The 26,007-nt window shown below is 39.9% G+C and overlaps 1 protein-coding gene across 6 annotated transcripts in view; it reads right to left on the bottom strand.

Moving 5' to 3' along the window:
* Nucleotides 1-26,007, bottom strand: part of LOC123762743 (REST corepressor 1) — a 177,230-nt gene that overhangs the window by 30,838 nt on the left and 120,385 nt on the right. For 4 of the 6 annotated variants that reach the window (XM_045749492.2, XM_045749493.2, XM_045749494.2 and 1 more), the window contains one exon: nucleotides 7,866-7,976. The exons of the other annotated variants lie outside the window; for them this stretch is intronic. In XM_045749492.2, the coding sequence (XP_045605448.1) occupies nucleotides 7,866-7,976 (111 nt within the window). The remainder of the gene's footprint in view (nucleotides 1-7,865; nucleotides 7,977-26,007) is intronic. 6 annotated transcript variants of the gene reach the window in all.

Below are 26,007 nucleotides of genomic sequence, written 5' to 3'. Positions count from 1 at the left end.
ACATTATCAAGAGGAGCCTTGTCGCAGCTCAGTGCCCAGTGGAGAGAGAACCTCGCATCCTAGACCAAAACCTAGATGACCCCTGCACTTCGCCCTGATGCCAGCACTATATACCCCTGGAAAAGGGGCAAACAGTTGGTGTGGGACTACACATGTGTATCCACCCTGGCTGACATCTACATACACTTCGGTGCTGATCAAGCAGGTGGGGCGGCCAATCACAGAGAAATAACAAAATCAGTCAAATACATGCGATTGGAATGTCAATATGCCTTTGTTCTCATAGTGTCTGAGATGCATGTCTCCTGGGGTAGGAGTGCCTTGGGAATTCTCAAGGAATTGGGTTCCAGGCTCACTGACGTCACCAGGAACCCAAGGGCTTCCAGTTTTATGTTTTAGCGCCTCAGTGTGGCGATCCAGAGGGAAAACGCCTGCTGCATCCAGGCTTCCTGTCTGGAAGTGGAGGAGCTTCAAGAGATCCATAACCTTTAAGCACTCATTGTATCAACCAATGTACATCTTGTAACCTTTAAATATCTAATAAAGCACAACAAAATACAAAAGGATGAGGGTAGTAGTAGAAAAGCACACAAACTGTATTGGAGGAGGACCTAAACATTCCCGCTAATGCGTTATGTGTAGTTTCCTCCAGGGATAAAGGTCCCCTTCTTCCAAACAGAGGTAGTACTTCCTTTCATATTATATATTATATTATATATATATATATATATATATATATATATATATATATATATAAGAGGAGCTAACATACTAAGCTAACATAGTATAATAAGCGAAGATACTACGAAGGATAACATAGTATAATAAGCTAATACTAAGCGAAGAGGCTAACATACTTCTTAAGGTGTGCACCAACTTTTGGCAACCCACTTCTAAATCAATATGATGAGCTCCTCAGGTCAATATTCAGGAAGGCGCTCAACCTAGATTTAGATGACAGTCAGTGGGACCAAGCAACACTACCAGTGAGATTTGGAGGGATAGGCATACGAAAGGCAACTGAGGTAGCACTTCCAGCATTCTTATCCTCATGTACAGCAGCCAACGAATTGGTAGGGCAGATCCTACCAGAGCGTATGAGAGAGACAGCGGGAACTCATGATCAAACGTTCATCGAAGCAGCCAGACAATGGGACACCATTGCACACCCTCAACCCCGACCACAAGTCCCAAAAGACCACAAGCAGGCCCACTGGGATAGCCCCATAATGGAAAAGACTGTCACAGCAATGATTGACAACGCTGATGCTGAAAACAAAGCCCGCCTCCTAGCGGTAACAGCACCCCACGCCGGGGATTTTTTATTTGCTGTGCCCAATGCAGCCCTGGGAACTCGCCTCAGTCATGACGCTCTCCGCATTGGAGTTGCCCTTCGCCTTGCCGCCCCCATCCTCACCGAACATAGGTGCATCTGCGGAACTGCGATGGCAGACCAATATGGTCGTCATGGTCTGGTATGTCGTAAATCACAGGGTAAAATTGCAAGACATGAAGAAGTCAACGACATCATCAAGAGGAGCCTCGCCACAGCCCGCTGCCCGGCACAAAGAGAACCACACTTATCCAGACCTAACGACCCTCAGAAGCGCCCTGATGGGGTCACCTTGCTACCTTGGAAGGATGGTAAGCAAGTGGTATGGGACTACACGTGCGCTGCCACACTGGCCAGTACCTACCTCCACTACAGCACACGTGAAAGCGGTGGTGCTGCTTCTTTCAGGGAATCACAGAAAATTATTAAATACAGAGGTCTAGCACACTGCTACAGCTTTGTTCCGATCGGCTCGGAGACCCTTGGTTCGTGGGGAAAATGTGCATTGAAGTTCCTGAAGGAATTGGGGGACAAATTGATCAGCGCTACAAAAGACCAGAGAGCAAAAAGTTTCTTGTTCCAGCGCCTCAGTGTTGCGATTCAGAGGGGAAATGCCTGTTGCGTCTTGGGCACTAGTCCAACTTCAGAGGAATTCGAAGAAGTGTTTGACTTGCAACAATGATCGAACCCGTCTGTGACATTCATCAATGTTTCCCATTGTTGTGTTCTTCAAGAGATCCATAACCTTTAAGCACCTTTTTGCATTATTATTTTTGTATCAACTCATGTATATCTTGTAACCATCAAATGCATAATAAAGCACAAAAAATATTCAAGGAAGGGGGTGGTAGGAGAAAAGCACACAGAAACTGTATTGGAGGGGATCTAAACATTCCCTCTAATGCGTTATGCGTGGTTTCCTCCGAGGCTATGGGTCCCCCTTCTTCCAGCTAGAGGTGGTACTCCCTTTCTATTTATAAAAAAAAAAAAAAAAAAAAAAAAAAAAAAAAAAAAATTATATATATATATATATATATATATATATATATATATATATATATATATATATATATATATATATATATATATATATATATATATATATATATATATATATATATATATATATATATATATATATATATATATATATATATATATATATATATATATATATATATATATATATATATATATATATATATATATATATATATATATATATATATATATATATATATATATATATATATATATATATATATATATATATATATATATATATATATATATATATATATATATATATATATATATATATATATATATATATATATTAGTATATTTTGGTAGCAGTCTTTTCTGTAGACATATATTATTAAATATGACCGAAAAAGTAAGATTAATAATTCTAACACAAATTTTCTCAATCTTTCTTATGTTTCTTTTCACTGTTGATGGTAATTCAAAGATCAATTCTCCAAAATTCATTTTTATTTCTAGTCTGACGCGACACTTGAGCGCGTTTCGTAAAACTTATTACATTTTCAAAGACTTTAGTTTACAAACACACAACTGAAACTGAATAGAGCTTGCACATCTTCGAGTTTATATCTACATTTGGGTGAGGTGGATGAGGTGAAAACAAACTTTCAACAATGGGTATTGAATGGGTATTAAATTCAAACACAAGACAGAACACGAATGAATATATATATATATATATATGTCGTACCTAGTAGCCAGAACGCACTTCTCAGCCTACTATGCAAGGCCCGATTTGCCTAATAAGCTAAGTTTTCCTGAATTAATATATTTTCTGTAATTTTTTTCTTATGAAATGATAAACCTACCCATTTCATTATGTATGAGGTCAATGTTTTTTAATTGGAGTTAAAATTAACGTAGATATATGACCGAACCTAACCAACCCTACCTAACCTAACCTAACCTATCTTTATAGGTTAGGTTAGGTTAGGTAGCCGAAAAAGTTAGGTTAGGTTAGGTTAGGTAGGTTAGGTTGTCGAAAAAACATTAATTCATGAAAACTTGGCTTATTAGGCAAATCGGGCCTTGCATAGTAGGCTGAGAAGTGCGTTCTGGCTACTAGGTACGACATATATATATATATATATATATATATATATATATATATATATATATATATATATATATATATATATATATATATATATATATATATATATATACACATACATACATACATACATACATACATACATACATACATACATACATACATACATACATACATACATACATACTGTAATTACTTAAGTGTAGTTACAGGATGAGAGCTACACACAGTGTCCCGTCTACCAAGCACTCTTTGTCATATAATGATTTTAAACTACCAATGGTTTTGGCCTCCACCACCTTCTCACCTAATTTGTTCCAACCGTCTACCACTCTGTTTGCAAAAGTGAATTTTCTTATATTTCTTCAGCATCTTTGTTTAGTTAGTTTAAATCTATGACCTCTTGTTCTTGAAGTTTCAGGTCTCAGGAAATCTTCCTTATCAATTTTATCAATTCCTATTACTATTTTGTCATCGTGATCATATTACCTCTTTTTCTTCTATCTTCTAGTTTTGGCATGTTTAATGCCCCTAATCTCTCCTCCTAGCTCTTGCCCTTCAGTTCTGGGAGCCACTTAATGGCATGTCTTTACACCTTTTCCAATCTGTTGATGTACTTCTTTAGATATGGGCACCATACAACTGCTGCATATTCTAGCTTTGGCCTAACAAAAGTAGTGAACAATTACTTTAGTATTTCGCCATCCATGTACAGTGGCACGTCGATTACAATAATTTCGAGTTACAGTGGGGCCTCGACTTACTACGGTAATCCGTTCTCAGAGACGGATCGTAAGTCGAAATATCGTAAGTCGAAGCGATTTTTCCCCATAAGAAATAATGGGAATTGAATTAATCCGTTCCCCACCCTCCAAAATATTAACTTACAAATACATTTTATACTGGATACAATTTTTTTTCTAACTACAATACAGTACATATGTTTATTTTATGTTTATGGAGGACTCTTGATGTGTATGGAAGATGGTGAGGAGGGGAGAGGAGGAGAGGTGTTACTGTTTGGAAGGGGAGTTCCCTTCCATTATAACATCAGGCAGTGAGGACCTCTCTGCGGTACACTCTCTCCTATGTTTTGCCTGCATACCACTAGGACCTGGTTGTGATGCACTGCTTGGTTTGTCTCACTAAAAACCTTTCCAGAGATTTTTGCTTTTCCATACGTTTTAATTTTTGTCTGTAGTGAGGCATCACAGTGTCATTAAAAAGGTTAAGGCAACAGCCTACTGCACCGTGATCTGGGCGAGTCGTTTCAGGAAAAGTTTGCAATTCTTCCCATGCTACACACATTTTCTTAATGAGGAAGGGACATTCTGTACTGTCTCCTCCTTCCCTGAATAAATTTCCTCAACTGTCTCTTGTTGCTGCTCCTTGTGAAGTTCTTCGGTGGTCAGTTTTTCGCTGTGTTCCTCCACCAGCTCGCAACACACAACACTCAGAACACTATGAATGCCACTTCTTTTTCTAAATTTCTCAAACCATCTCCTGCTCGCCTTAAACTTTTTCGCATTTACATCACTCGTTCTAGGGGTTTTCTTTAGAAGGTCTTCATGCAATTTCCTTGCTTTTTCACAAATGATGGCCTCTGAAACTCTATCACCCGCTAACTCCTTACTGTGTATCCAAATTAATAATAACTGTTCAACATCCTCAAGTGTTTGTGTTCTATGTTTCGTGATTATTGATACGCCTTTTGCCACTTTAGCACTCATAATGTCCTTTTTCTTTGCAAGTATGGTGGATTTTATGTGATTTTTTTGCTTTTTGAACATAAAACTGATATCCATGGCATGATATATCATGCCATGAGTCCCAAGAAAGTTAGTGATAAGGTTCAACATATGAAAACACATGCAGGCGATGAGTCACAATAACGTGGCTAAAGTATGTTGACCAGACCACACACTGGAAGTTGAAGGGACGACGACGTTTTGGTCCGTCCTGGACCATTCTCAAGTCGATTGTGATGAGGAGGTAGAGACAGGCAATAAATAGGCAAGAGAGAGCTGAGGAGGAAAAGCCTCAGCCTCAGCTTTCCTCCTCAGCTCTCTCTTGCCTATTGCCTGATTCTACCTCCTCATCACAATTGACTTGAGAATGGTCCAGGACGGACCGAAACGTCGTCATCTCTTCAACTTCTAGTGTGTGGTCTGGTCAATATGAAAACACATGTGAGGATGACCATAGAGGCAGGTGAGCAAATTTCTTCTGGGAAGGAGGAGACAGTGCAGAATGTCCCTTCCTCAACAATTAAGAAGTTCTGTAGGCTGTGGGAAGAAATGCAAACTTTTGTTGAAACGACTCACTTAGAGCAAGCTGTAGTAGGCCGTTGCCTTAACCTTTTCAATGATACTGTGATGCATCACTACAGACATATGTTAAAACGAAGGGAAGAAACAAGTGTTGCTAAACAAATTTTTAGTGAGACAAACAAGCAGTGAACCACAACCAGGTCCTAGTGGTATGCAGGCAAAACGTAGGAGTGTGTACCCCAGAGAAGTCATCACTGCCTGATGTAATAATGGAAGGGGACTCCCCTTCCAAACAATAACACCTTTCCTCTCCCCTCATCACCATCTTCCATATGCCATCAAGAGTCCTCCAAAAAGGTAAGATAAATATATGTATTGTACTGTAGTTAAGAGAAAAAAAATTGTATTCAGTATAAAATGTATTTTTAGGTTAATATTTTGGGGGAGTGGAACGAATTAATTCAATTCCCTTTATTTCTTATGGGAAAAAATCGCTTCGACTTACGATATTTTGACTTACGAAATGTCTCTGGTAACGGATTACCATTGTAAATCGAGGCCCCAATGTATTTAATCTAAAAGCAATTATGAAGTTAGAAAGAGTGGCACAATGCTCCTCGCACAATGTTCTTTATGTGGTCCTCAGGTGATATTTTTTTTTATCTAGAACCACTCCTAGATCTCTTTCTTTATCAACTGTTTGCTGATGATGCTAAGATATTAAGGAAGATAAGTATTTGCTCCTGCTCCTCATTTTTAGTGAGGAGCAGAGGTGCCATAGGCACAATCAGAAAACACTGTATAAACATCAGAGGTTCACGGTTGTTCAACACCCTCTCAGCAAGCATAAGAAATATTGCCGAAACATCCGTGGACATCTTCAAGAGAAAACTAGATCATTTTCTCCAAGGAGTGCAGGACCAACCGGACTGTTGTGGATATGTGGGCATGCGGGCCGCTGCAAGCAACAGCTTGGTGGACCAAACTCTCACAAGACAAGCTTGGCCTCGGGCCGGGCTTGGGGAGTAGAAGAACTCCCAGAACCCCATCAACCAGGTCCCAATCAGGTAAGTAACTTAAGATGATTGTCATACCCTTCAAGAAGACCTGGACAGAATAAGCATATGGAGCACCACTTGGCAAATGGAATTTAATGTAAATAAATGCCATGTTATGGAATGTGGAATAGGAGAACATAGACCCCACACAACCTATAAATTATATGAGAAATCTTTAAAGAAGTCTGATAAAGAAAGATCTAGGTGTGGTTCTAGATAGAAAACTATCACTTGAGGATCACATTAAGAACATTGTGTGAGGGACCTATGCTACACTTTCTAACTTCAGAATTGCTTTTAAATACATGGATGGTGAAATACTAGAGAAATTGTTCACGACTTTTGTTATACCTAAACTGGAATATGCAGCGGTTGTATAGTGCCCATATCTAAAGCAGCACATCAACAAACTGGAAAATGTACAAAGACATGCCACCAAGAGGCTCCCAGAACTGGAGGATAAGAGCTACAAGGAGAGGTTAGAGGCATTAAATATGTCAAAACTAGATGACAGACGAAAAAGAGGTGATATGATCACTACGTACAAAATAGTAACAGGAATTGATAAAATTAATAGGGAAGAATTCCTGAGACTTGGAACTTAAAGAAGCAGAGGTCATAGATGTAAACTAACTAAACACAGATGCCAAAGAAATATAAGACAATTCACTTTCGCAAACAGAGTGGTAGACGGTTGGAACAAGTTAGGGGAGAAGGTGGTGGAGGCCAAAACCGTCAGTAGTTTCAAAGAGTTATATGACAAAAAGTGCTGGGAAGACAGAACACAACGAGCGTAGCTCTCATCCTGTAACTACACTTAGGTAATTACACACACGTGCAAAGTTTCTTTCCCCCTGATGCACCTGTTCACCTAGCAGTAAATAGGTACCTGGGAGTTAGATAGCTGCTACGGGCTGCTTCCTGGGGATGTGTGTGTGAGTGTGTTACAGAGAAATATATGTAGTGGATACAATAGAGGAAAATAGATTGGTTAGATAGGCGGAGTCTAAGACCTAATAGCTTGATTCTGCAGGCACAAACAGAAAATACAAATAGTAAATACACACACACACACAATGAATACTACACAAAGATGAAAAGCTGACCTGGCGTTTAAGAGCGATGACCTCATTCTCCATGTGACGCAGCAGTTGTTGGCCGGGGGTGAGAGTCCCAGGGGGACCAGGAGGGCCAGATGATACCATAGCCATCAAGTCCTGAACAAGATGAAAAGAAACACCTGCACACAACTTGCTTCACAAACATCCCATTAGAAAAAAAAAAAAAAAATTATTGTTTACATTACAAAGCAAATGATTTCCAAGACTCAGAATTTCAAGTTCTGTGCTCAACTTAGCTCAACTCAACTTAGAACCTCAAGTGTTCCATGTCTTCCTCAAATGTTTTCTGACTTACTGCTGCGTCTAGTACAACTGTTTTGAACATAAATCTTTAAAACAACTGAAGAACTCTAAATGCTGCTTTTCACATATTAAAAACAAATTATTACTTCATACTTGCAAAAGATACGAAAACGTGTAAGAGAATGCCATAAAAATTTTTGTTAAGCCACAAAAAGCAGTACTTGACAAATAGCTAGATGGGGACCAGGCAAATAAAGTATTGTAGCAACATCTGTCAGTGCACTTGCTACGTGTACCAAAATATTAGTTTATGTCCAGCCACCAGACACAGTTTTGTTATTTAAGTTCATTATTACCAAGTAATACATTATTGTACAATGTATATTATGGATTGCATATTTAACAAAATGTTGGATTACATATTAGGGCATGGCTATACCAAAGGAAACAAAGAGTAGTATAATTGGGGTTAAGTCAGACTGGGAAAATGTTGTAAGTGGAGTGCCTCAAGACTCTGTCCTGGGACTTCTGTTATTCATAATATATATAAATGATCTAGATTCAGGTTTGAGCAGCAATATTTGCAAATTTGCCGAAGATACAAAAATCAGGAGGGAAATAAACATGGAAAAAGACTCGCTATCACTTCAGGACGATCTAAATAGGGTTTTGAAATGGTCAAAAGATCGGCAGATGCAGTTTAATGCTAACAAATGTAAGGTTTTGAGACTAGGTAATGATGATATAGTTAAAGATATGAGCTACATGGAGTTGAGATTGCTAAGTCGGATTGCAAAGGGAACCTGGGGGCTATGATTAGTAAGAATTTAAAACCAAAAATCAATGCATGAATGTTTGTAATAAGGCAAATAGGACACTGGGATTTATTAATCGAAGCATTACTAATAAGACACCTGGTGTTGTTCTTCAGCTATATCTTGCTCTGGTTAGGCCTTATTTAGATTATGCAGTTCAGTTTTGGTCACATATTATAGAATGGATATAAATTCACTAGAACATGTCCACTGTAGGATGTCAAAGTTAATCCCCAAATTAGAAATCTGTCATATGAAGAAAAATTGACAAAGCTTAAACTACATTCTCTAGAAAGGCAAACAATTAGGGGTGACTTGATAGAGGTGAACAAGTGGATGAATGGTCATAACAAAGGGGATATTAATAGGGTGTTAAAAGTATCAACACAAAACAGAACACGAAACAATGGGTATAAACTGGATAAGTTTAGATTTAGGAAAGAACAGGGTAAATACTGGTTCGGTAACAGGGTTGTTGATTTGTTGAGCCAATTACCGCGTAGCGTAATAGAAGTAGGATCCATTGATTGTTTCAAGCATAGGTTAGACATATATACAGTGGCACCTCTATTAACGAGTTTTTCCAGTAACGAGCAAGCCACTCGCAGCAAATTTGTCTCTATTGACGAGCTCGCCTCTATTAACGAGTGAAACCACATGGCGCTTCCTAGCGTCTCGCGGGTTCTCGCAAATTCTTGGACGCTTTCGACGCCAGTGTTGTTGTTGTATCTCACACGACAAGCATCCCTCTGGATTTATTTGAGCTTTTCTTTGGGTTTTTAGTGGTTTTGCGACTACAATTTGTAACACACGATGTCTCCAAAGAAGCTGCTTGCTAAAGATAGTGTTGTCAAGAGGAAGAAAGACACAATTACTGTGGATTTAAAGAAGGAAATTATAGCAAAGCATGAGTGTGGTGTCTGTGTGATTGATCTCACAAGGAAGTATGGCAGGTCCTCATCAACAATTTACACCATTAGTAAGGGAATGAGGAGGTAAGGGAGGATGCTGCCTCTTCCACTGAGATCAGGGAAGTGTTTGGAATGTTTGAAAAGGTGAACGCATTCTTGGAAAAGCTCTCCTGATAAAGCAGTGACAACCCGGTGTGTGAAAATGTTTAATTAATTTATCACTTTGTGATAACACTTTATGAAAGTGTTATCACTTTCGCAGGTATATGTCGCTTGAACGTAACACACTTTTTTTCTCTTGAATGCACCCAAACACCGCGCTCAAGCGTCATTTGAGCAAATATTTCTATAAAATCCAATTCTTATCCGATCGACTTGGGGATTGTATACATGTTTGCCATGAAATTTCCGTTTTCTTTAATAACCACATTGCCTATTTGAGAAAACGGCATTGTATTGTATCTTCGTGGTAAGACTATTATATTGTTGACACAACAAGTGTAATCAACGTAGTTTTTTATTTGGTGCTGGTCTAACGCATCCTTGTGTGACATTTGAAATGAAATTTGGGTGAAATTCCCAATTAGAGAGAGTCCGCCTGACTCAGAGGTGGATTCTCCTTCCACACCATAACCCCATTCCTCCTTCCCACCTCCCCATCGTCTCCCTCAAGCCAGCAACTACTCTTCATAAGGTAAAGTAAATATTAAAACACTACAACAAAACATTTATATTTACATGTGCAATATTATATTTACATAAAAAAAAGTCATACAAGTATGGATGTTTTTGGGAGTGGAACGTTTTAAATTTATTTCCTTTATTTTAAATGGGGAAATTTGTTTCCAAAGACGAGTTTTCCAGGTAACGAGCTCGGTGCCAGAACGGATTAAACTCGTTAATAGAGGTTCCACTGTATATGGATGAGATTGGGTGGATATAAATAGGAGCTGCCTCATATGAGCCAATAGGCCTTTTGTAGTTACCTTCATTCTTATATTCTTATATTTATCAAAATGCTATTTCAAAAAATGTGCTTTGGATTGCAACCCTTAAATTTTGTTTACTTTTTATATGTTACTTTAACCCATAAACTGTGCATGGCGTATATAAACGCCATGAGTAACATGTCCCACGGTGCGCATGGCTTATATATATGCCATAGGGTGCCAGGCATGATTCAAATGGCCCACGGCTACACAGGGTTCACATCAGCTTCCTCAGGGCTCTTGTAAACAGACGCCATGTTTAAAAAAAATAGTAGGCAATATTCTCTGGTGTGAGAGCCACAGTACTGTTGGAGCAACCAAGGCTGGCGCATGCAGCATGAGCTAACATCATTGCTGTTCAGCTTGTGACCACAGCATCGCCGAAAAATGTCAAAATAAATATGTAACTGCTATTATTTAGCAATGACAATATTACAGATGACCCCTGACTGTGATAAAAATTACCAGGATTGTGATAATAGCAGGATTGTTGTGATAATTAGTGTTGTAATTACCTAAGTGTAAGGTAATTACAACACTAATTATCACAACAATCCTGCTATTATCACAATCCTGGTAATTTTTATCACAGTCAGGGGCCATCTGTAATATTGTCATTGCTAAATAATAGCAGTTACATATTTATTTTGACATTTTTCGGCGATGTTGTGGTCACAAGCTGAACAGCAATGATGTGTGGGAGTGTGTAATGCTGAGGGAGGGAGGGTGGGAGATTACTGTGTGGCCACCTGTTATTGTATGCATTCACCATACCAGCTCAGCGGTTCTCTTATGGTGAACACAAATGTAGATACTTATATATAATGTGCGTGTATTATTGTAATAACAGCAAACGGATTATGTTGGGAGGAGCCATTTGGGTGACGGAGGTGGCATCGTCTGCATGACTTGTCTAGCTGTGTAGAGAGTGGCCACTATGCACCCTACAAGCTTAGGTGTACAGTTTCGGTGCATACATCATGTAGATACTTATATATAATGTGTGTATATAGTGTAATAACAGCCCAAACAGTATTGTTGGGGGAGAAATTTTAGTGTGCCTGGCCTTGAATGAGTGAGGGAGGCAGCCGCCAGCTGACTGTGTGTGTAGCGACGTATCTTAGTGCCTGAACTAACTTTATCAGCTTAGTTGTACAGTTGTGGTGAACAAAATATGTAGATACTTATATATAATGTGTGTATATAGTGTAATAACAGCAAAACTATTTGTTTATTGTTTTATGAATGTAATAATTTAACTGCCAATATGAACACCATACTTTTGAGTATAGCGATGATTCACACATTTTATTACATAAATCTATCACACTACACACTATTGAATACTGTAATATTACTGCAAAAAACTAAGAAAAAATAAATCAGACATATCGAAATAATTACGTAATAATATCTTTGTGGCAACTACCACAAGACAGCTCGGGTGACGCTGACCGCCTCTGACAACCGCTCTGTCAACGCCCACATTTTGCCAGACTTCCTCGGCCTATTGGGGGCCAAAATATGTCACCTACGAATTTTTTTTTATTTTTTCCCGTGCTCAGGGAACACTAACATTTTTAGAAGACGAAAAAAAAAAAATAAATTTTTTTTCTTGAACACACGGGTGTAAATCTCCTCAGGACCCCTTAGCAGCTTAAGGATTAATGTTAGATATTTTTTACTTAACACTATTGCACTCTTTGAAACGCTCCCGGGAATCAAAATTTTTTCTCCCAAGTCCGAGCGTGAAACATGCGCGTGCGCCAATATTTAAAGTACAGTATTTGAAAAAGATTCAATTTTATCCGATCAACTTCGGGATGGTTTCAAAATGACCGCCTTTTGATTGCGCACAATTTGTTACCAAAATGAAAGATGTAACATGAAAATTGATGGCAGAACACTGGAAAGTTTATAAATACTTTTTGGTTAAAATTTTAAAATATTTGTTAAAATTCTATTTATTGTGCTATCATTATGGGACTAGTTTTAAAATGTACGCCTTTAGATTGCGAACAATTTGATACCAAAATGAAAGATGTAACAAAATTTTTTATGTCAGAGCACTGGAAAGATATAAATAATTTTGTGATGATGAGCGTCCAAAATTTAAAATATTTGTTAAAATTACATTTATTGCTCTATTATTATGGGACTAGTTTTAAAGTACGAGCCTTTATATTGTGAACAATTTGATACCAAAATAAAAGACGTAACACGAAAATTTGTTTTATCAACCTGAACGAGTATACACATGTATAAATCTTGCACCTTGCATCTACATAAGGAGATGTAACGAGAAACATCATTGGCAACTCAAATAGAGGAGGCTAATAAAGAACTAGAAAAGTATAAAAAAGAAATAAAAGAGACACATGCGAAAGTTGTAAAAGAGAAAGAGGCAATTAAGGAACTGTGTTTGGAGGTCAAAACCAGAAATGACAAACAAGAAGCGAATCTTAGGCAAGCAATTAGGAAACAACTGGTTACCAACAGTAAACTGGTACAAAACACTGTAGATAGAAGTAAGTCCATAATAATTTTTGGATGTTTAGAGAAGGAAATTTCATCTAAGGTGGACCAAGCAGCAGAAGAGATGAAAATCATAGAAAAAATAGTAGGATTAGGAGAAGGCCTAAATTCAAAGGAGCATGTCAGTGATTTTAAGTGGATAGGAAAATATAAAAAAACAAGAACCGCCCCTTAAGGGTGACGTTTAATACAGTAAAGTATATGTCAGAAGTGCTATGGAATGCCAGAAAATTGCAATATGACGAAGATGGCAAACTGTGGTCAATAAGACAAGACCTCTCAAAGGAGGACAGAGAAAAGCTAAAAATGAACCTCACTGAAGCGAAACGTCTAAATGGGGATAAAAATGAAGAAGAAAGAAATTCTTTTTTCTCCAGTCCCTGACACCCTACAAAGTGTCAGGGACTGGAAAACTTGTGAAATGGTACAAAAAGACAAAACAAAATCATTAAAGGAAAGGGGTGTAAAGCACAAAGGGAAGGGGAACATGTTCCTGAAAATAGTATACACCAACATAGACGGAGTGAGATCGAAAATATTGGAGTTGAAGGATATAATTAAGCTCAAAGTCCCAGATATTGTCGCATTAACAGAGACGAAACTTAAAGAAAATATTTTATATGAAGTCGTATTCCCAAGGGGCTACTCAGTTTGGAGACGTGACAGGAAAACTAGGAAGGGAGGAGGAATAGCTGTGCTGGTGAAAGAACACTTGAAGGTTAGAAAGTTAATAATTGAAAACCCTCGAGATATTGACATAATGGCATTGCAGATCTGGAATCAAGATGATAAGCTGATAATTTTAAATGCCGACAGCCCACCAGCAAGCAACACATGGACAAAGGAAGAACTGGATGACAAACGAGAGGGTCTCATAATGGTCATGAGAGATTAAGGTAAGAGCTGACAAAGATAAATCCTGATTGTTGGTACTGGGGAACTTCAACTTTAAGGCAATAGACTAGGCCTCAGAATAGACTGGGAGGCCTATGAGGCAAGAACAGAGGACATTTGGACAGGCAGATTTGTAAACCTCATCTTGGAGACATTCATGTATCAACACGTCAAGCAGGCCACAAGAATGAGGGAAGGGGATGTTCCGTCAATATTCAATCTAATATTCACCAGGAAAGTAGAAGAGGTATTTGACATCCAGTACCTTCCTCCCTTGGGAAAGAGTGATCACGTCCTCTTGGATATTAAATACGCTTTGCGATATAATCTAGTAGAGAATGGGGACATTGAAACAGTTGTTAAACTCTATTTCAAGAGAGGACGCTATGGGGAACTTAGAAATTTTTTTCACGGGTATAATTGGACAGACTTGTTGCTAGGTAAGGAAGTAAATTCGATGTATGCCATATTTTGCAAAATATACGATGAAGGCACACAAACATTCATACCAAAACAGACATGCAGACCTAGGAAACAGGACTGGTTCAACAGAAATTGCAAGAGGGCCAGAGATCAAAAGACACAGGCATGGAATCATTATAGGAAGAGGCCAAACCTTCAAACATACCAGCGATACAAAGATGCGAGAAACAACTACACGTCAGTAAGGAGAGAGGCAGAGAGGAATTTTGAGAACGGTATATAAGACAAATGTAAATCAGATTCAGGCCTTTTCTATAAATTCATTAAAAGCAAGCTGCAGGTAAAGGATAATATACAGAGGTTGAAAATAGGGGACAGATACATGGAAAATGAAAAGGAAATGTGTGAAACATTAAACAAAAAGTTCCAAAGTGTGTTTGTACAAAATGAGATCTTCAGGGAACCAGACACAATTAGAATTCCAGAAAACAACATAGAGCGTATAGAGGTGTCTTGAGACGAAGTGAAACAAATGCTCTTGGAGCAAGTAAGAACAAAGCAGCTGGCCCAGATGGAGTTTCACCATGGGTTCTGAGAGAACGTGCAGTTGAGCTTAGCATACCACTTCGGCTGATTTGTCAGACATCCCTGTGTACAAGAGTTGTAGAAGATGTGTGGAAACAGGCTAACATAGTTCCAATCTACAACAGTGGCAGCAGGGAAGACCCCTTCAATTATAGACCTGTATCATTGACTAGTGTAATAGCCAAAATATTGGAAAAAATAATAAAAACTAAATGGGTAGAAATAAAAAAGGAGAGAAATATTATAATATCAGACAGATAGTATGGTTTTCGATCTGGAAGATCCTGTGTATCGAATTTACTGAGTTTCTATGATAGAGCCATCGAGGTTTTACAGGAAAGAGATGGTTGGGTTGACTGCATCTATCTGGACCTAAAAAAGGCTTTTGACAGAGTTCCACATAAGAGGTTGTTCTGGAAACTGGAAAATATTGGAGGGGTGACAGGTACGCTTCTAACATGGATGACAAATTTTTCTGACTGACAGAAAAATGAGGGCAGTAATCAGAGGCAATGTATCGGACTGAAATGTCACAAGTGGAGTACCACAGGGTTCAGTTCTTGCACCGGTGACGTTCATTGTCTACATAAATGATCTACCAGTTGGTATACAGAATTATATGAACATGTTTGCTGATGATGCTAAGATAATAGGAAGGATAAGAAACTTATATGATTGTCATGCCCTTCAAGATGACCTCGACAAAATAAATATATGGAGTAACACTTGACAAATGGAATTTAATGTGAATAAATGCCATGATATGGAATGTGGAATAGGTGAACATAGACCCACACAACCTATAAATTATGTGAGAAATCCTTAAAGAATTCTGATAAAGAAAGAGATCTAGGGGTAGTTCTAGATAAAAAAACTATCTCCTGAGGACCACATAAAGAACGTTGTGCGAGGAGCCTATGCCACGCTTTCTAACTTCAGAATTGCTTTTAAATACATGAATGGCAAAATACTAAATTAATTGTTTAAGACTTTTGTTAGGCCAAAGCTAGAATATGCAGCGGTTGTGGGGTACCCATATCTTAAGAAGCACATCAACAAACTGGAAAAGATGCAAAGACATGCCACGAAGTGGCTCCCAGAACTGAAGGACAAGAGCTACGAGGAGAGGTTAGAGGCATTAAACATGCCAAAACGAGAAAATAGAAGAGAGGCAATATGATCACTATGTACAAAATAGTAAGAAGAATCAATAAAATTGATAGGGAAGAATTCCTGAAACTTGTAACTTTAAGAACAAAAAGTCATAGATTTAAACTAACTAAACAAAGCTGCAGAAGAAATATAAGAAAATTCACTTTCGCAAACATAGTGGTAGACGGTTGGAACAAGTTAGGTTAGAAGGTGGTGGAGGCCAAAACTGTCAGTAATTTCAAAGTTACATGACAAAGAATGCTGGGAAGATGGAACATCATGAGCGTAGCTCTCATCCTGTAACTACACTTAGGTAATTACACATTTTCTTATGAAGATGCACATATTCATCTTATGAACACACATACAATTTTCTTATGAAGACATACACATGCAGCTCCAGTCTGGAGTCGATACCTAGTTGAACACAAGACAAAGTTAGAGAAGATTCAGAGGTATGCTACCAGACTAGTCCCAGAGCCGAGAGGTATGAGTTACGAGGAAAGGTTACGGAATATAAACCTTATGTCCCTGGAAGACAGAAGAGCTTCTGTCTTCCCGAAGAAGACAGACAGGGGAGACATGATCACCACCTATAAAATTCTCAGAGGATATGGCAAGGTGGACAGAGACACACTGTTTAGCATGGGTTGAACACGAACAAGGGGACATGGGTTAATCTTAGTACTCAAATGAGCCACAGAGACATTAGAAAGAATTTTTCAGTGACAGGGTAATTAACAAGTGGAATGCCCTAGGCAGAGATGTCGTAGAGACTGACTCCATACAACATTAAATGTAGACCTAATAGGGCTTATATCTACATTTGAAAATTGCAGACCAGTTGGTTGAGAGGTGGGACCAACGAGCCAGACCCCCACCTCGACCAGTCCTACTGAAAAGCATCTACTGCGACTGCCATATAGTCGGGGAAGGGTGCCACATAGATGGGAAGATGCTTCGACCACGCCAATGCGAAGAGGTCCTCTTCCAAAGTCCCAAATGTCCAGCAGAGCCAACTGAACGAGTCGGCATAAACTGTCCATTCTATGGACAAGGGGAATGAACTGCAACAGGCTGTCCGCCAGGAGGTTGGACACGCCCCTGATATGAACCGCATGGAAAGGTAAACTCTGAGAACTCAGCGGAAGAGCCACTCGAAGCGACCAGCCCCAAAGAGCCAAGGCGCGCAGAACCCCCAGCGGTTCAGACCATGAACCACCGGAGTGCAGTCCAAATGGAGCTGGATCGTAGAGCCCCGAGTGAGCCGAATCCAATGCAGCGCAAGCCACACTACAACAAATTCCTGTACCGTATTGTGAGCCCGACAGAAGGACAGAGCCTACCGCCTGGTGATCACTCATTATCAAACCCCAGCTGAGAGGAGGCATCCATAAACACATTGAGGCGGGGCACCAAACCCCGAAAAGCCCGAAGATGAAGCCGGGGACGCACCAGCCAACACAAGACCTTCGGGAGACGAACCCAGCAATCATGGGAGTGGTGGAAGAGACAATCCGAAAGGAACCAGAACAGACACCGCAACCAAACCAGAACCAGCAGGTAAACGAGCACAGCGAAGTTCAGACTTCCGTACAGCTGCTCAAGCAACCTCTGAGTAACCCAGGACCCCCTCAGAAACAGATGACGGCGAGACTGCAGCCAGAGCAACGTTGCGAAGGAGAGACAGGGATGCTGTCCGGGAATCCTAGATAAGACCCAGCCATGACTGAACTTGAGATGGAACCAGATGGGACTTCCTACAATTCACCAGGAACCCGAACCTGGTAAGCTGGGAAAGAACCAAACCCCTGGCGAGCAGACAAGCGGACATGCCAGGAGCAAAGACCAACCAGTCGTCAAGGTAGGCCAAAACCCAAAGACCTAGGAGATGCAGACGGGCCACCAAGACCCGAGTAGGATGCGTAAAAATGCGAGGTGTCAGATTCAGCCCAAAAGGAAGCCGACTAAAGCGGTAAGACTGATGCTCCACACAAAACTTAACCAGTCGCTAAATCCCGGATGTATAGGGACGTGTCAATATACGCCCCAGAGGCCCAGATACACCATCCAAGAGAAGCTGGATCTGAGACAGAGTTGTCATCTGAAAAGAGGGGCAACGGAATCCAGGGGGTTCAGATGGGACAAGTCCAGAATGAACCGCTGAACTGCACAGTCCCATACTGGCACTGGAAACAAGTGGGAAACTCATTTGAGGGATGAGGTTAGTTCGACTACACCCAGTACACCCACTCCAAGATGACCCGACGAAGCGAAGGGGAAGAAGCTTGCCCCACCAGTCCTAACCCCACGTAGGAGGAGCCACCTAATGCCACCGCAGGTCATACGACACGACCCAAAAAGCTTATGAATTGCGGGACCAAGCGTTGGCAAACAGCACCAGCCTCCCTCCCATCGCCCTATCAATGGGGTGACGAGGCAAATGGCCGGCACCCCCTCTGAGAAGCTAACCCCTGACTCCAGAGAAAGCACCGGCACAGAAGGTGGCATCAAAGGCCTACCTCGACCTGCAGGATGATAGTTTATCATCCTGATTGCAGATCTCTAGTGCTATTATGTCAACTTCTCGTGGATTGGCAATCTAGGCCAACTTTTTCTCATCCAATTTTTTAGTTCCCTTGGCACATTCGTGTTATCTCACCTATTTTTCCAAAGCACAACACCTTTATGTTCCTTGGGACACCACTCACTATCATCAACCTCTACTACAGTACTTAGGAATTGTGAAATATCCTGGAGCTCCACTTATGCAGGTGTTGATACTAGGGGGTGTCATCTTTTGAATGTGTATAATTACCTAAGTGTAGTTACAGGATGAGAGCTACGCTCGTGGTGTCCCGTCTTCCCTGCACTCTTCGTCATATAACGCTTTGAAACTACTGACGGTCTTGGGCCTCCACCACCTTCTCACCCAACTTGTTCCAACTGTCTACCACCCTGTTTGAGAAAGTGAATTTTCTTATATTTCTTCGGCATCTGTGTTTAGCTAGTTTAAATTTATGACCTCTTGTTCTTGAAGTTCCAGGTCTCAGGAAATCTTCCCTATCAATTTTATCAATTTCTGTTACTATTTTGTACGTAGTGATCATATCACCTCTTTTTCGTCTGTCTTCTAGTTTTGGCATATTTAATGCCTCTAACCTCTCCTCAAAGCTCTTGCCCTTCAGTTCTGGGAGCCACTTAGTGGCATGTCTTTGCACCTTTTCCAGTTTGTTGATGTGCTTTTTAAGATATGGGTACCACACAACCACTGCATATTCTAGCTTTGGCCTAACAAAAGTCGTGAACAATTTCTTTAGTATATCGCCATCCATATATTTAAAAGCAATTCTGAAGTTACAAAGTGTGGCATAGGCTCCTCGCACAACGTTCTTTATGTGGTCCTCAGGTGATAGTTTTCTATCTAGAACCACCCCTAGATCTCTTTCTTTATCAGAATTCTTTAAAGATTTCTCACATAATTTATAGGTTGCGTGGGGTCTATGGTTTATTACACATTCCATAACATGGGATTTATTAACATTAAATTCCATTTGCCAAGTGGTGCTCCATATACTTATTTTGTCCAGGTCATCTTGAAGGGCATGACAATCATCTAAGTTTCTCATCCTTCCTATTATCTTAGCATCATCATCAAACATGTTCATATAATTCTGTATACCAACTGGTAGATCATTTATGTAGACAATAAACATCACTGGTGCAAGAACTGAATCCTGTGGTACCCCACTTGTGACATTTTTCCAGTCCAATATATTGCCTCTGATTACTGCCCTCATTTTTCTATCAGTCAGGAAATTTTTCATCCATGTTAGAAGCTTACCTGTCACCCCTCCAATATTTGCCAGTTTCCAGATCAACCTCTTATGTGGAACTTTGTCGAAAGCCTTTTTTAGGTCCAGATAGATGTAGTCAACCCAACCATCTCTTTCCTGTAAAATCTCTGTGGCTCGATCATTGAAACTGAGTAAATTCGATACACAGGATCTTCTGGATCGAAAACCATACTGTCTGTCTGATATTATATAATTTCTCTCTAGGTGTTCTACCCATTTAGTTTTGATTAGTTTTTCCAATACTTTCACTATTACACTTGTCAATGATACAGGTCTATAATTGAGGGGGTCTTCCCTGCTGCCACTTTTGTAGATTGGAACTATGTTAGCCCGTTTCCACACGTCTGCTACGACTCCTGTACACAGGGATGCCTGAAAGATCAGGTGAAGTGGAATGCTGAGCACAGATGCACATTCTCTCAGAACCCATGGTGAAACTCCATCTGGGCCAACTGCTTTATTCTTACTTAGCTCCTTTAGCATATTTTCCAGTTCACCTCTAGACACCTCTATACGCTCTATGTTGTTCTGTGGAATTCTAATTGTGTCTGGTTCTCTGAAGATCTCATTTTGTACAAAGACACTTTGGAACTTTTTGTTTAATGTTTCACACATTTCCTTTTAATTTTCCGTGTATCTGTCCCCCATTTTTAACCTCTGAATATTATCCTTTACCTGCATCTTACTTTTAATGAATTTATAGAAAAGGCCTGGATCTGATTTACATTTGTCTACTATACCGTTCTCAAAGTTCCTCTCTGCCTCTCTCCTTACTGACGTGTAGTTGTTTCTTGCATCTTTGTATCACTGGTATGTTTGGGGGTTTGGCCTCTTTCTATAATGATTCCATGCTTTTGTCTTTTGATCTCTGGCCCTCTCGCAATTTCTGTTGAACCAACCCTGTTTCCCAGGTCTGCATGTCTGTTTTTGTATGAATGTTTGTGTGCCTTTATCATATATTGTGCAAAATTTGGCATACATCTCATTTACTTTCTTGCCTAGCAACAAGTCTGTTGTTGTTGCTTTCTTGCCTAGCAACAAGTCTGTCCAATTATACCCAAGAAAAAAATTTCTATGTTCCCCATAGCGTCCTCTCTTGAAATCGAGTTTAACAACTGTTTCACTGTCTCCATTCTCTACTAGATTATATTGCATAGCATATTAAATGTCCAAGAGGACGTGATCACTCTTTCCCAAGGGAGGAAGGTACTGGATGTCAAATACCTTCTCTTCTTTCCTGGTGAATACTTGATCCAGTACTGACGGAACATCCCCTTTCTTCATTCTTGTGGCCTGCTTGACGTGTTGATACGTAAATGTCTCCAAGATGAGGTTTACAAATCTGCCTGTCCAAATGTCCTCTGTTCTTGCCTCGTAGGCCTCCCAGTCTATTGCCTTAAAGTTAAAGTACCCCAATACCAACAATCGGGATTTATATTTGTCAGCTCTTACCATAATCACACACACACACACACACAAAGCGTGTGTGTGTGTGTGTGTGTGTGTTTGCGTGTGTAATTACCTGAGTGTAATTACACCTGAGTGTAATTACAGGATGAGAGCTATGCTTGTGGTGTCCCGTCTTCCCAGCACTCTTTTGTCAAATAATGCTTTGAAATTACTGACGATTTTGGCCTCCAACACCCTCCCACCTAACTTGTTCCAACTGTTATTTCCAACCAACTTGTTTCGTTCCGTCTACCACTCTGTTTACAGAAGTGAATTTTCTTATATTTCTCCGGCAGCTTTGTTTCGTTAGTTTAAATCTATGACCTCTTGTTCTTGAAATTCTGGGTCTCAGGAATTCCTTCCCAATCAATTTTATTGATTCCCGTTATTATTTTGTATGTAGTGATCATATCACCTCTTTTTCTTCTATCTTCTAGTTTTTGCATATTTAATGCCTCTAACCTCTCCTCATAGATCTTGTCCTGCAGTTCTGGGACCCACTTAGTGGAATGTCTTTGCACCTTTTCCAGTTTGTTGATGTGCTTCTTAAATTAAGATATGGGCACCACACAACCACTGCATATTCCAGCTTTGGTCAGGTTATCTTGAGGTTATCTTGAGATGATTTCGGGGCTTTAGTGTCCCCGCGGCCCGGTCCTCGACCAGGCCTCCACCCCCAGGAAGCAGCCCGTGACAGCTGACTAACACCCAGGTACCTATTTTACTGCTAGGTAACAGGGTCATAGGTGAAAGAAACTCTGCCCATTGTTTCTCGCCGGCGCCTGGGATCGAACCCAGGACCACAGGATCACAAGTCCCACGTGCTGTTCCCTCGGCCGACCGGCTGGTCTTATAAAAATCGTGAACAATTTCTTTAGTATTTCGCCATCCATGTATTTAAAAGCAATTCTGAAGTTAGAAAGTGTAGCATAGGCTCCTTGCACAATATTCTTAACACTTTCGCGCTCTCGGCGCTCAAAAAAAAACAATACCCCAGATGCTTTCGGCACTTCGTGCGCCTACGCGGTAAGACCGAAAAAGTGTACACTCTTTTGACTGTCCTGACAATAATTGAAGGCGCACGTATTTAAATTTGGTATCACTGTGTTCGCAATGAAATTGTCTATAAGAGCATACCTATAAAATGCCGCCCAAGCATAAGGAGTATCAACACCAAATAAAAAACTATGCAGATCACTCGCCGAGAGCGCCAAACAGCAACAAAATGTTTCCACTCTCTTAATGGTTGCGAAGCCTACAGTTGTCCTACATCGCTAATTTTGGTATCATTGGAATCGCAATAAAATTCTCTACACGGACATATGCATATGAATGTTTAATATAGGTAATTGCCCACCCGCAAGAGTGTGTGAAGTGGAGAGTAGTTAGCCGCGAGCGCACTGGTGAAAACACAGGGGGGAAATCATGCTTGGAAAGTTTATACATTTATACGTTTCCTGACCCTACTTTTCTATGTACGTATTTCTTTTTTATACCAATGTGTTCACAATAAAATTTTCTATAAGATGAAATGTATAACAATTGTACAAAGCATGTGTAAGAGAAGTGCCAAATATAGAACCACGTCGCTCAGTATGCGTTCGCGGCAGAAACGAACGCATTGTTTTCGTTCGTTTGATGTTTGTCATGTTTATACTTGTTGAAACATTTTATAATTTGTATGACAGTGATCGCAGTAAAATTCCCTACACAGACATATACATAACACATACAAATATTTCCCACGTGTTGGATATATCAACGGCTAAAGGGAACCCACTGCCACACGCCCGACACACCCCCAAACATACTTTGTGTTTTTTTTTTTTACTCATAGAAGTTTATGTGATATAATATTCATTCTGGTACCAAAAAATTCGCAAATAAATTCTCTACAAAACGTATATAATATAACTTCTTATAGATGATAAAAAATTCCAAATAGGTGTACTTATCCTGTCTATGTTGATTGAAGATCAACAGTTGAGCATTTTTTCTTCACTCCACCATCTTCAGGCTTCTGATCCTGAAGTTGCTCATCTGATGTTTCTTAGGTGGAGTGAAGCTGTTGCCGGTGGTTATTTTTTCTTCACCCAAAATATCTTTCTTCGGTGGTACCTTGTGTAGCAAGGCGCAGCGCACAGTGCCACATCACAAGTTTTACATCCATATATCACGTCCCTCCTTTTGCCAGACTTGAAACAAACACGGCATCTTCTTTTTTTAGCCAAGTGCACGAGTTCATGCGTCAACTTGTAGTTGAGACGTTGTTCTGAATCTATAATTCTTCTATTCCTTGGATGCACTGGAGTAATATTGTCTTCTACAGGAACCACCAAACTTGTAGTAGAATCTTCTATGAAATCAGAAACATCAAGTGGTTCTATGTCCTCAATGTCCATTTCAGAATTTGTGGTTGATGAGTGGGCTTGAGGTGTTGAGGTGAACAGAGGACGCCTCGCACCAGATGGGCCGGGTGTTGAAATTGCCGCGTCAGCAGGAGGAGCTGCGCTGGCATCTATGTCGGGAACATGTGGTATGCTTGTTGTTGTTGGCCATTCCTCGCTGTTCCACGCCAATAAGGCTTTTATTCCTACTGCGTGAAACTCTAATAGTGTTAGTTTTTTTGTATCTGTTGAGTAGTGGTAATACAATGCGTATGCATTGTGCATGGCCATTTGCAGAAAATAGAAAGTGATCTTCTTGGTCCATTTGTGGGTTTTTCTTGCAAACTCATAATATTTGACCATTTGATCAAAATGATCAACACCTTTCATGAACTTATTGTAATCCACTATGGCCTTTGGTTTGTTCATTTTCACAATTTCTACTCCAGTTCTCCTGTCACGTTTACGAACGCGTTTCCTGCGCTGTGCTTGAGTAGTGTCGGCATTGTGGATATTGGTGATGACAGAGACGGGGCGCTTGTCCTTCCAAACTATAACATGATTTCTATTTCCATGAAAACTCCATGAATGAAACTCCATGAAAACTATTTCATGGAGAAAAATCTGAGAGTATCCCCATCCATTTCGGTTAGAAAATGGAATTTATAGAAATATTTTTTCGATGGACTACAAAAGTAGGCTGTTATGCGGAATCGTAAGAAAAAACGGCGACGAGTTATCTCTAATCTAAAGCGCGAAAGTGTTAATGTGGTTCTCAGGTGACAGTTTTCTATCTAGAACCACCCCTAGATCCCTTTCTATGTCAGAATTCTTTTAAAGATTTCTCAAAATTTATAGGTTGTGTGGGGTCTATGTTCTCCAATTCCACATTCTATAACATGGCATTTATTCACATTAAATTCCATTTGCCAAGTGTTGCTCCATATACTTATTTTGTCTAGATCTTCTTGAAGGGCATGACAATCATCTAGGTTTCTTATCTTCCCTATTATCTTAGCATCATCAGCAAACATGTTCATATAATTCTGTGTTTCAACTGGTAGATCGTTTATGCAGACAATGAACATTACCGGTGCAAGAACTGAACTCTGTGGTACTCCACTTGTGACATTCCTCCAATTTGATACATTGCCTCTGATAACGGCCCTCATTTTCCTATCAGTTAGGAAATTTTTTACCCATGTTAGAAGCTTACTTGTCACCCCTCCAATATGTTCCAGTTTCCAGAACAACCTCTTATGTGGAACTCTGTCAAAAGCATTTTTTTTTAGGTCCAGATAGATGCAGTCAACCCAACCATCTCTTTCCTGCAAAATCTCTGTGGCTCGATCATAGAAATTGAGTAAATTCGTTACACAGGATCTTCCAGATCGAAAAACCATACTGTCTGTCTGATATTATATAGCTTTTCTACCCATTTAGGTGTAGGCAGTTTTCCCCCTTCCCCCCCAGCTTTTGCTGGGGCCAGTTCCTCTTCTGCTCTCTTGATTCATTCTGATGTTACCTTCGTCCCCCTACTTTTTCTCGTCGCCTCTCCAATGTTCTGCTATAGGTGTCTTTGTGCTTTGTGCATAAATGGTACACGGTTTGTTCCATTTACTTCCCCCCAAATGTCCCTGCCTTTACCTCCAATTTGTTGTTTATGAATTTATAGAATAGACCTGGTTCTGTTTTACATTTGTCTGCAATCCCTTTATCAAAATTTCTTTCTGCCTCTCTCTCCTCACTGCCGTGTAGTTGTTTCTCGCATCTTTGTATCGCTGGTATGTTTGGGGGTTTGGCCTCTTCCTATATTGATTCCATTTTTGTGTCTTTTGGTCTCTGGTCCTCTCGCAATTTCTGTCAAACCAATAAACCCCCCACAAA

The sequence above is a fragment of the Procambarus clarkii genome, chromosome 27 (assembly GCF_040958095.1).
Source record: "Procambarus clarkii isolate CNS0578487 chromosome 27, FALCON_Pclarkii_2.0, whole genome shotgun sequence".
Classification (NCBI taxonomy): Eukaryota; Metazoa; Arthropoda; class Malacostraca; order Decapoda; family Cambaridae; genus Procambarus; species Procambarus clarkii.
This window is presented reverse-complemented; position numbering and strand designations above follow the sequence as displayed.